The 12540-nt window shown below is 41.9% G+C and overlaps 1 protein-coding gene across 8 annotated transcripts in view; it reads left to right on the top strand.

The window, feature by feature from the left end:
- LOC111145522 (bromodomain adjacent to zinc finger domain 1B) overlaps nucleotides 1–12540 on the top strand; it is a 68687-nt gene that overhangs the window by 30331 nt on the left and 25816 nt on the right. For all 8 annotated transcript variants that reach the window (XM_022500416.1, XM_022500417.1, XM_022500418.1 and 5 more), the window contains 3 exons: nucleotides 4570–6271; nucleotides 9261–9399; nucleotides 10364–10494. In XM_022500416.1, coding sequence (XP_022356124.1) covers nucleotides 4570–6271; nucleotides 9261–9399; nucleotides 10364–10494 — 1972 coding nt within the window. The remainder of the gene's footprint in view (nucleotides 1–4569; nucleotides 6272–9260; nucleotides 9400–10363; nucleotides 10495–12540) is intronic.

Consider the following 12540-nt stretch of genomic DNA (forward strand, 5'->3'; position numbering starts at 1 on the left):
CTTAGTAGGGAGGCTTTTGGATAGAGATGTAACAACTAAATACTACTTTTTTTTAAAGAGCTTTGGAATCCTGTCATAATTTGGACTGCTTTAATAGGGTTTTTAAATGCACTTTAAGAACATCTTATTTTGAAATAATTTCATACCGAAAGTAGACAAATTACTGTGAAGAATTTCTTCTGTATACCTTCAAGTGAATTTCCCAGATGTTAACATTTACCACATTTGTTTAATTATTTTCTCTCTTTTCAAACACACAAATTATTTTTTTCTGAGCCACCGAGAAGGCCCTTTCATTTGAATATATGGGATATTTTCTTTTTCTTGGTTTTTTATTTTTTTATTTTACTTATTTGAGAGAGTGAGAGCATCAGCAGGAGGAGGGACATGAAGGAAAGGGAGAGAATCTCAAGCAGACTTCAAGCTGAGCCCAGAGCCCATTGCGGGACTCAAGTCTCATGACCCTGAGATCATGATCTGAGCCAAAACCAAGAGTCAGATGCTTAACTGACTGAGTCACGTAGGGAGCCCAAGCACAAGGCTATTTTCTAATGTAACTATAGTACAGTTGGCAAAATCAGGAAGTTAACATTGAAACAATTATCTGTAGTCCTTACACAAATTTTGAAAACTGTCCCAGCCCTGCCCTTTTAGCCAAAAAAAAATATTGGTTTGGTTTTAGTAGGATCCAATACAGTATCATGTATGATGTTTCCTTGTTTTGTTTTGTTAGGAGATTGATCTCTGATCTGGAGCCATCTCTCAGCTTTTCTTTGTCTTTCAAGAACCTTGACATTTTTTTAAGAATACAAGCCAATGACTTTTGTGTGATGCTTCTCAATTTGTGGCTATTTCCATATGATTATATTCAGGCTATGGATTTTGGGTAGAAATGCCACAGAACTGATGTGTTTTTCTTAGTGAATCATATCAGAAGGCACATGATGTAATTTTGCCTCATTACTAGTGATGTTAATTCTATATATATATATTTTTTTAAAGATTTTATTTTTTACTTATTTGACAGAGAGAGATCACAAGTAGGCAGAGAGAGGCAGGCAGAGAGAGGAAGGGAAGCAGGCTTCCTGCTGAGCAGAGAGCCCGATGTGGGGCTTGATCCCAGGACCCTGAGATCATGACCCGAGCCGAAGGCAGCGGCTTAACCCACTGAGCCACCCAGGTGCCCCGTTAATTCTATATTTTTAAAGATGTTTATCTCTTCTAGTTGTTTCAAGCAAGTGTTCATGGTTTAGATTTTTTCTTTAAATTGCCTTTTGATTTTTATTTATGAGTTAGAGAAGCACTTTAAAAAAGAAATTATGTTAACTTTAAAAGCACTTAAAACCTGATTTACGGCAACAGCTTTTGCATATTGGCTGATAAAGATACCTGGAGATTGAAGCCAGTCCACTGTGCCGTGTTGCCTTGAAACTCCTGCCATGGCTCCTTGGGTGACTGAGAAGAGTGCGGTAAAAATCAGAGTAATAGATGGCCTAAGTTTTCCAGTTCATGGTTTTTTCTGCTTACTGTTAAGTTAAATTTAGCGTCTGAATGAGCTGCTGTAAATAAAGTTTCTTCATTTTTATCTTAATAGATTTCCTTTCCTTATTTGTGGTGGTGGTTTGTTTTCAGGTGTGACAGGGAGCCAGGTATAGAATCGTATACTCTGTTTTTCTTAACGGCTTTCATGTTGCTGAGTCATTCGTAAATATTTTGTTCCTGTTTAGCATTTAGGAAGGGCCTTTGCCTAAAACCTACATACAGTACTGCTATTTTGATGTCCATTCTTTTCTCCCTCCCTGTGCACTACGCTGGTAGATTACCTGTGCTGGGGGATAGGGGAGACCCTTAGCACATAAGCGGTTTTATACTTTTTCAGATCCCCCTGAGTCCAGCCATGCCGGCTCCCATTTGGCTGTGACCGCCCAGCATGCCCTATGCTGAGATGATCCCGTTACTGAAGGACTGCTCAAGCGGGGAGCCGGCCTGTTGGGAGGGGGTTGGGTGAGTTAATTTCTTTCATTTTTAAGAAAAAAAAATGATGCGGTGTGGTTTGGCAAGAAAAACACACCTTATACATAAAAATAGGTTGCTGGACCCTCTCGTAGCTGAGACATCCCAGCTTTTTCTTACATCATTTCTGCATAATATGGTCTTTAAGTAGAAGAAATTGAAAGAACCTTACGATAATTTGAGTGACTTTTAAACAGGAAAAAAAAAGCAAATTATGAAGTGGCCCTTATAATAGACCCTATTAAGAGATAAGTGGTAAAATTGAAACATACTCACACTAGTCTCCTTTTTAGTGATAAATTTCATTTTAGAATGACTTCAAATATAGTCTGTTATCCGGAGCATTAGAAGAAGTATCAGCTTTATACTCTGAAGATGTTCCAAGGCTAGTAGAGGCACATATTTGTCGTTGATTTCTGCCAGGGTTGCTTTGGGCCTCCTCCTGTGATTTGTAGGGTGATTCCTGAAACACTGGTCTCTTTGGGGTATTGCTACCATTATTGCCCTTCAGGGAGAGTCCAACGTAAGTCATTTTCGCTTACTCATTTTAACATTTTGAAATCTAGTTGTGGCGAAACAGAACTAGGAAATTCTGCTTCTGGGGAAAGTATCCCCCAAGTTATGGATGGATACTGTTTATATTCCGTAAACTATGAAACCTCTTCGTCAGCTAAGACGCAGGACGATAATTGGGGAACAGAAATAGCCAGCTGGAGGAAAATAACCTGTAATTCCCTTAGTCCTTAAAAGGCAGATTGGCCTTTGAAGTTGGAGACTTGGCCAGGAGAAGGATGTTAGGGGTAGCCCGCTCATTCTTCACAGACCAGGTCTCTCCTATTGGTGCTGCCTGGGTTCTGTGAGTTTGTCTGGTGGTCATGTCCGTACTGTTGCGGTCTTCCTTGACATCGCAGTACAGCTTACTAAATTTTGCCATGCCTGTCTGGTCACGCCTGACAACAGTGTTGGTGTTCCTCCATGTCCTCTCTGGGATCGCTGTCGCTGTGCTGCTTCCCTCATCTTTCTCAAGGGTCTCACGATTTTGTCTTCCATAGTCTGTAGCTGCTTCCTTGCCTGCAGTGTCTCTCATGCTGACCTGCTGCTTCCATGTTGTTTCTCTGATGTTCATCCTTCCCACTTAGAATCCTCGAGTTAGGTTCAAGTCTCCAAGTGCCTTCTGTGCTTAGTTGCTTTTGGTAACAGAAATCACATCTTCTGGAGGTTATCTAGTTTCCATCCTACTCCTTTGAATTTTTGTGAAATTGGCTGTACCTTTTCATTGCTTCAGTATTTAATTTAGTGTGCAGTTCAGCTTTTTTTCTTGGTAATTACATTCTTGAAAGTTCCAAAATCAGCAGTTGGGGTTTTTTTTAAAACACACACTTCAACAGAAACAACGGTATTATGACAAGTTGACTGGTTCTAGCCTGTTAACTAATTCTCCATAAGAGGACAGAAGATGTGTGTCCAGGGGAAAGGGAAGTGAATGGAGAAAGGGACATACCATGTCATCACTGGGTGGCATTTAAGATGCATTTGAGGTACCCGCTTCTGAATTTAAAGGGAGACCACACACTGTCTTTGTATCTTTTGTTGCAGTCATGGGTAAGCTGAACATGTGCATGCCAAAGGTAGCTCGGTGTAGTAGAGCAGGAGAGACCAGGGAAGCGTAGGTTTATGCAAGACAGATTATAATAATGGACTGGAGTTTCACGCGGGTAGGAAGGACAAGGAAGTGAGTGTAGGGAAAGTGTGGTTGAAGTAATGGGTTTAAGGTCCTGGCGGGATTGAAGGATTATAGTTGGGCTACTAGAGGGAGTGAATTTGAAAGCTGGGAGGGATGATGAAAGAGAAGAGTATGAGATTGAGAGTGTAGAGGGCTTAGAGTTAATAACGTATTCATGGGGATGAGTTCTTGATGCGTGGGGAGAGAAAGGGAAGTTTGAGGAACCAGGGGCAGGAGGGCTCCCTGTTTGTCAGCAGTGATTTTTTTTGTTGTGGTATTTTTAATAAAATATGCTTCTTCATTTGGACAAAAAAACTTCATATACTTTTTACTTAAAAGGATATACTGTTCCTTGGAACAGAGGTTTAAAGGCTTACAAATCAGAGTAATTCTTGATTAACTTCTTAGATGTTGCCATTATTTAGATCAGGTATCCTCAGTCTGGGATCCACGGACACACTCTGAAATTGTATGCATAATTTTTGTGTGTTTCTTCTGGGGAAAGGGTGCAAAGATTTCATAAAAGTGTATAAGAATCGCTAGCACTGTATATTAACAGAAAACCAGTTACATAGCAGAAAGGTCTAATTTTACAGTATACATTTTTAAGTCTGGGTATTAAGAGAATTTTGTATTGATGTGGCCAAAACATTAGCTAACATTCATGTCTTTGTTTCTTCAGGGGCATAGTGTCTGTGGGCAGAAATGAATCTGTAGCTTTACCTGGATAGCTGGGGAAGAGGGCCTACATGATGCTTTAATGTTGCTTCTTCAAATTAGTTTTTTTTTTTTTTTTTTTTTTTATTAATTTTGCTCTTGTTCTTAAATTCTAGTACATGACTCTCAACCCTTCTACTAAGAGGAAGAATACTGGATCCCCAGACAGGAAGCCCTCAAAAAAATCCAAGACAGACAACTCTTCTCTGAGTTCACCCCTAAATCCCAAGTTATGGTGTCATGTACACTTGAAGAAGTCCCTGAATGGCTCGCCGCTCAAAGTGAAGAACTCCAAAAATTCCAGATCTCCAGAAGAACATTTGGAAGAAGTGATGAAGATGATGTCGCCCGCCAAGCTCCATAGTAACTTTCACATCCCCAAGAAGGGCCCTCCTGCCAGGAAGTCGGGCAAGCACAACGATAAACCTTTGAAAGCAAAGGGCAGAAGCAAAGGCATCCTTAATGGACAGAAATCTACAGGTAATTCCAAGTCTCCCAAAAAGGGCTTGAAGACTCCTAAAACCAAAATGAAGCAGATGACTCTGTTGGATATGGCCAAAGGCACTCAGAAGATGACACGTGCCCCACGGAACTCTGGGGGTACAGCCAGGTCCTCTAGTAAACCCCACAAACATCTGCCTCCTGCTGCCCTACACCTTATTGCTTACTACAAAGAAAACAAAGACAGGGAGGACAAGAAGAGTGCCCTGTCCTGTGTTATCTCCAAAACAGCTCGCCTTCTCTCCAGCGAAGATAGAGCCCGTCTCCCAGAAGAGCTGCGAAGTCTTGTTCAAAAACGCTTTGAGCTTCTCGAGCACAAAAAGCGGTGGGCCTCGATGTCTGAGGAGCAACGGAAAGAATATTTGAAAAAGAAACGAGAGGAGCTGAAAGAGAAGTTGAAGGAGAAAGCCAAGGAGCGGAGAGAGAAGGAAATGCTTGAGAAGCTAGAAAAACAGAAGAGGTACGAGGACCAGGAGTTATCTGGCAAAAGCCTTCCAGCATTTAGACTGGTGGATACCCCTGAAGGGCTGCCCAACACGCTCTTTGGGGATGTGGCCATGGTGGTGGAGTTCTTGAGCTGTTACTCCGGGCTGCTCTTACCAGATGCTCAGTACCCCATTACTGCTGTGTCCCTCATGGAGGCCTTGAGTGCAGAAAAAGGCGGCTTTTTATACCTCAACAGGGTGTTGGTCATCCTCTTACAGACCTTATTACAGGACGAAATAGCAGAAGACTATGGTGAACTGGGAATGAAGCTGTCGGAGATCCCGCTGACTCTCCATTCTGTTTCAGAGCTGGTGCGGCTCTGCCTGCGCAGATCTGACGTTCAGGAAGAAAGCGAGGGCTCCGACGCAGATGACAATAAGGATTCGGCGCCATTTGAGGACAATGAGGTACAAGATGAGTTCCTAGAGAAGCTGGAGACCTCGGAGTTTTTTGAACTAACGTCAGAGGAGAAGCTGCAGATCTTGACTGCTCTCTGCCACCGCATCCTCATGACGTACTCGGTGCAGGACCACATGGAAACCAGACAGCAGATGTCGGCAGAGCTGTGGAAAGAGCGGCTCGCTGTCCTGAAGGAAGAGAATGATAAGAAGAGAGCAGAGAAACAGAAAAGGAAAGAAATGGAAGCCAGAAACAAGGAAAACGGGAAAGAGGAGAACGGCCTAGGCAAACCGGATAGGAAAAAAGAGGTGGTGAAGTTTGAGCCCCACGTGGACCTGGGAGCCGAAGACATGATCAGTGCTGTGAAGAGCCGGCGGCTGCTCGCCATCCAGGCCAAGAAGGAGCGTGAGATCCAGGAGAGAGAGATGAAAGGTAAGGGCTTGTGTTGAGAGCAGAAGGGAGACCCTTTAGAAGACCGTAGAAGGAAGGAAGTTGCCAGGGTGACGGTAGAGGCTCTGTTTGTCGTAACTCTTCAGTTATCTTGGTATGCGGCAGCCCAGACCCCACTGGGTGTGTGATGCTTGGTGGGAGTGTGCAGCCTGGCCTTCTGCAGCTAATGATGGTTTGACTTGGATTGATGTGACGGTGGCATCTTCTCTGGATTTGGTAAAGGACCAAAGTCACAAGTAGACATCGTGGAAAGACTACAGGGCTTGGGAATTGCTGGCCTGGTTTCAAACCCTGCCTCTGACTACGTTGTAGTTTTTTGGGCAAGTTACTCTCTGTGCCTCAGTGTCCTCCTGTGCCGTTAAGATTGTTTTAACAATTGAGTGACAAGGTGTTTGAAGCCCTCAGTGCAGTCGCCAACTGAGATACGGATCTTTCCCTTATTACGATGTACGATTATAAACATTTGGGGCTTTGATAGCACCATTAGATCTGAATTTTTTTTTTTAAAGATTTATTTATTTGATAAAGAGAGAGAGTGTAGACAGTGGGGCAGAGGGAAAGGGAGAGAGAAACACAGACTCTGTGCTGAGTGCAGAGCCCGTTGTGGGGCTTGGTCTCATGACCCTGAGATCACGACCTGAGACGAAACCAAGAGTTGGATGTTCGACCGACTGTGCCACCCAGGTGCCCCAAAGCTGAACATTTTTAAAACCGCTTTATTAAATAGTTCATATACCATACAACTCGTCTATTTATAACATATAACTCATTGTTTTTTAATATATTCACAGGTATGTGCAACTTTAGAACAATTTTAGAACATACTCATCTTCTCAAAAACAAAACCTAAATTCTTTTTTTTTTTTTTTTTCAAGATTTATTTATTTAGGGGCGCCTGGGTGGCTCAGTGGGTTAAATCCTCTGCCTTCGGCTCAGGTCATGATCCCGGGGTCCTGGGATCAAGCCCCGCATCGGGCTCTCTGCTCAGCGGGGAGTCTGCTTCCCCCTCTCTCTCTGCCTGCTTCTCTGCCTACTTATGATTTCTGTCTGTCAAATAAATAAATAAAATCTTAAAAAAAAAAAAAAAAGATTTATTTATTTATTTATTTATTTATTTGACAGACAGGGATCACAGGTAGGCAGAAAGGCAGGCAGAGAGAGAGGAGGAAGCAGACTCCCCGATGAGCAGAGAGCCCGATGTGGGGCTCAGTCCCAGGACCCTGAGATCATGACCTGAGCTGAAGGCAGAGGCTTAACCTGAGCCACCCAGGCGCCCTTATTGGGGTTTTTGGTCTTTAAACTATTTTATTTTATTTTTTTTTAAAGATTTTATTTATTTATTTGACAGAGATCACAAGTAGGCAGAGAGGCAGGCAGAGAGAGAGAGAGGAGGAAGCACGCTCCCTGCTGAGCAGAGAGCCTGATGCGGGGCTCGATCCCAGGACCCTGGGATCATGACCTGAGCTGAAGGCAGAGGCTTTAACCCACTGAGCCACCTAGGCACCCCTCTTTAAACTATTTTATTCGGTGCTGTAGTTTCCAACCGTATCAGTGATTCCAGCTTATAAAGTGAAGATGGTAAAAACCATTTATTTGTCAAAGTTGGATCCTAGATACCTAGAAATAACTTTAGTAGCACTTTCTGAATATATAATAATTTCTTTTAAAACCGATTCTAGTTTATACTACCTAAGTCCACTGAAATGTCTTCACATGGATACAGGTACACTGTGCATCTGTATATACATACGTTTCAGTTTTAAGGACCATATATTGCATTCCAAGTAAAATAGCATGTAGATCAACTTTGTATATATGTAACACTGCCGCTGTATGTTACCTGAAATGTAATGACTTCTCCTTGAGTTTCTGAAGTGTTCCTGTGTGTGTTTTAACACAGGACAAAGGAAAGGTCATGTGATACTCTTAAATTGATACAGAGAAATAAGGGACAAAGAAAGTTAATATTTTGCCAAGGGTCAGTTCACTTCATTTGTATCTAGTTCAGTGCTGTAACCTCTGGAACCCAGCTTGGTCTTTTGATGACTTGCCCAAGGTGGCTTTTTGTTTGTGGCCCTAAGAGAAAGAACTTTTCCTTGATTGTGATTTGGCCATTACTGTTTGTATTGTTTAGCTTTGTACTGACTTCTGCTGTAAGCACTGTTGAGAACATTTTGTTCCATTCAGGAGAGCAAACTTTGTTAAAGGAAGTGAGTATCATGTCGGTTTTGAATAAATGAGATGTGTCTTAATTTTTTAAAGTAGCCTCTTTAGACTGATGTATTTTCCAGATTCTCAGCATAATTAATGTAGATGTTCTCTCATCAGTAGAGTATCAGTATTACACATTCTGGTGTTGTAAATAGTAGTGCTGGGTTTCAGAATTTTTTACAGTTATAGAAAAATTTAAAAGGCAAGATTACTGGGCTATTCTTGTTGAGAGAAATTTCTGTCTGGATGAAATAAACCCATATAATGAATGATCAGAAATAAATTAATAAAATTTTCTTTTTGAGATTTTATTTATTTTAGATTGCACAAGCATGGGCAAGGACGGGAGAGAGAGAATCTCAAGCAGAGAGAGTTGGTGCAGGGCTTGATTCTACGACCTGAACTGAAACCAAGAGTCGGGTGCTTAACCTGAGCCACCCAGGCACCCCCACACTTTTTTTCATCATTAACAGTAGTGACTTGCTGAATAACTCCCCAGATAGTATTCAGTACGTAGTGATTGCTTTTATGCACAAGTGCTTGCCTGCCTTTGCTCTCCCTCTGGTCTTTTTTCTTGCCACCAAGGCTACTAAGCTTAATTACGGTCACATTCCTCAGGACTGAAATAGGTTTTATTTTGAAATGGCTGTTCTGGTTTTATTCATTCTGGTCATTTTGAGGATCAATTAATTCCATTTAAAAACTTCTAATAGAACTTATTATGAAATAAAGTCTAGTTAATTCTTTTGATCTTTATCAGTGAAACTAGAACGCGAAGCTGAAGAAGAACGAATACGAAGGCACAAGGCAGCTGCTGAGAAGGCTTTCCAGGAGGGAATTGCCAAGGCAAAGCTAGTCATGCGTAGGACTCCTATTGGTACAGATCGAAACCATAACAGGTAACTTATTAGACTTAATTTTTGTCACCTTTTAGGGTTATTATATTGTTCCTAGTTTTGAAACGCTAAAGTTTTAGAATAAATAAGCTATTCCTTTTATGGATTTTGGAAACCCTCGCTTATCACACATTTATTGAATGTTTTCTATGCCACATGCTGGAGTTACACAGTTAAATAAGACACCAACCTGTTCTTTTTTTTTTTTTTTTTTTTTTTAAGATTTTATTTATTTATTTGACAGAGATCACAAGTAGGCAGAGAGGCAGGCAAGGGGAGGGGGAAGCAGGCTCCCCAACGAGCAGGGAGCCCGATGAGGAGCTCGATCCCAGGACCCTGAGATGACCTGAGCCGAAGGCAGAGGCTTAACCCACTGAGCCACCCAGGTGTCCCAGACACAAAGCTATTCTTTAAAAAAAAAAAAAAAAAGAGAAGGGGTGCCTGGGTGGCTCAGTGGGTTTAAGCCTCTGCCTTCAGCCCAGGTCATGATCTCAGGGTCCTGGGATCGAGTCCTGAATCGGGCTCTCTGCTCGGCGGAGAGCCTGCTTCCCCCTCTCTCTCTGCCTGCCTCTCTGACTACTTGTGATCTCTCTCTCTCCCTCTGTGTCCAAAAAAAAAAAAAAAAAAAAAAAAAAAGACACAACCCTGTTTTTGAAGATACCACAAATAGGAAACCTAAATTATTATGATGGGTGAAACGTAACCCAAACAGAGGTCATTGGAAATGGTAATACATTTTACATGTGTGTATTGTGTGGAACCTGAAGTAGAAAATACTAGAAGTTATAAAAATTATAGATACGAAGCGAACCTCATATTTCAAAAATGTTGGTATTCTGTGCCTTACTTTATCAGTTGTATGGGTCTGAACGTTCAGTGATACTCTGTAATCATCTCCCCCAACAGTAAAGTCATCCCATGCTCGTGATCTGTCATTATTTTATTAACATATGGTTGTGATTTATAGGTACTGGCTCTTCTCAGATGAAGTTCCGGGATTGTTCATTGAAAAAGGCTGGGTGCATGACAGCATCGACTATCGATTCAGTCACCGCAAAGATCGTGCGGACCCTGCTGATGAAGATTACTGTCCCCGGAGTATGTGTATCTATCAGTTCTTATACCCTGCTCGAGTAGACTCATTAGTAAGGACTGTCTTTCCTTGGTCACTTTTTCTTTTTGCAAAGTTTATTTTCTCCTTAGGTAGATGTATTTGAGTGGGGTGGGAAGATATGAAATGCATTGAAGAAGGAAGGAAACTAACATTTGGTTATGAGCTTTGTTCCAGGTGTAGTGTGGAAAGATAACGAGCTTGAACATTAGGTTATTAGGGTATTAGATTTTTTTTTAAAGATTTTATTTATTTGTTTGACACAGAGAGAGCAAGAGAGGGAATACAAGCAGGGGGAGTGGGAGAGAGAGAAGCAGGCTTCCCGCTGAGCAGGGAGCCCGATATGGGGCTCGATCCCAGGACCCTAGGATCATGACCTTGAGCCAAAGGCAGGCGTTTAATGACTGAGCCACCCACGCACCCCTGGGTATTAGATTTTATACAAGTAGTCTCCAATCTCTCTTCCTTGGAAGTCTCTCTGTAGGTACCTTAATGGCTGGAATTGAGGCAAAGGGCTAAGAAGACAACTTCATAATTTATTTATTCAGTATGTACGGAGCATCTCATCTGTGCCAACCAGTTTTTCATGTTTTGTGGTACCAGAAAGCAAACAAGACAGATACGGTCCTAAATGTCATTTAATTAAAGTTCTAGTGAGGGGGGAACACAGCAAATAACTAAAAATAAGTGACTGAGAAAGAGTCATAAAGGGGCACTGATGTTCTTTTTCTTGGCCTGGGTTCTGATTACATGGGTGTGTTTGATTTGTAAAATAAATAAGTATAATTTTATAAATGTGCATATGTATTTTTTTGAGGCGCATATATACATTGAACATAGATTATGTGTAACATTTGTAACATTGTAACATTTGCATATGCTGTTTCAAGAAAGAAGTAAAAAGGGGGGCTGCCTGGGTGGTTCAGTCCTTAAGCGTCTGCCTTCAGCTCAGGTCATGAACCTGAGGTCCTGGGGTTGAGCCCTGCATCGGGGCTGCATGCTCAGCAGGGTGCCTGCTTCTCTCTCCCACTCCCCCTGCTTGTGTTCCCTGTGTCTCTATCTCTCTGTCAAATAAATAAAATCTTAAAAAAAAATAAAATAAAAATTTTTTTTTAATTAAGAAAACCCAAGTGGTCAGGTTAGATCAGTTTCCCTCATCCTCAGCATTATTGACATTTTGGGTCAGATCTTTTTTTTTTTTGTTTTAAGAGTTGGGGCAGGGTAGAGGGAGAGAGAGGGAATGCGACGCAGGGCCCGGTCCCATGATACTGGGATCATAACTTGAGCGAAATCAAGAATTGGACGCTTAAGTGACTAAGCCACGCAGACACCCTCAGGTCATTCTTCATAGGTGGGGCTGGTCCTGTGCGTTGTCACACATTTAGCAGCGTCCCTGGCCTCAGTGGAATAAGTGCTAATAGTCACAATTAAATGTGTCTCCAGACATTGCCACGTGTCTACTGGGAGGCAGCCTGGCTCCCTGTGGAGAACCACTGGGTTAAATGATCTGCAGGCTTCCTGCTAGCTCTGCTTTCTGTGACCTAATGAAGATTGCTTCTCAAGTATTAGATCGTTAGTTTCTTTTTTTTTTTTTTTAAAGATTTTATTGATTTATTCAACAGAGAGAGAGAGAGAGAGATCACAAGTAGGCAGAGAAGCAGGCAGAGAGAGAGGGGGAAGCAGGCTCCCTGCTGTGCAGAGAGCCTGATGTGGGGCTCGATCCCAGGACCCTGAGATCATGACCTGAGCCGAAGGTAGAGGCCTAACCCACTGAGCCACCCAGGCGCCCCAGATCGTTAGTTTCTTTCAGAAATCTTTTTAAAGGCAGTTTTCCTTCATTTTAGAGACGCTCCTATCCTAAACTTAAAACTCACAAAATTGTTAAATAAGGAAATTAATATGTAGCCCAAAGTTTCACAGTTAAGGCCTTTTTATACTGTGTTAATAATAGTAAGTGTTACGTTGCAGCACTTTGTTAGAAAAATCTAGTTTTGGTAGAGCTCATAAATACTTACATAAGGGCAGTTATGTTT

Source organism: Enhydra lutris, unplaced genomic scaffold, assembly GCF_002288905.1.
Source record: "Enhydra lutris kenyoni isolate GAN:26980312 unplaced genomic scaffold, ASM228890v2 scaffoldscaffold13, whole genome shotgun sequence".
Classification (NCBI taxonomy): Eukaryota; Metazoa; Chordata; class Mammalia; order Carnivora; family Mustelidae; genus Enhydra; species Enhydra lutris.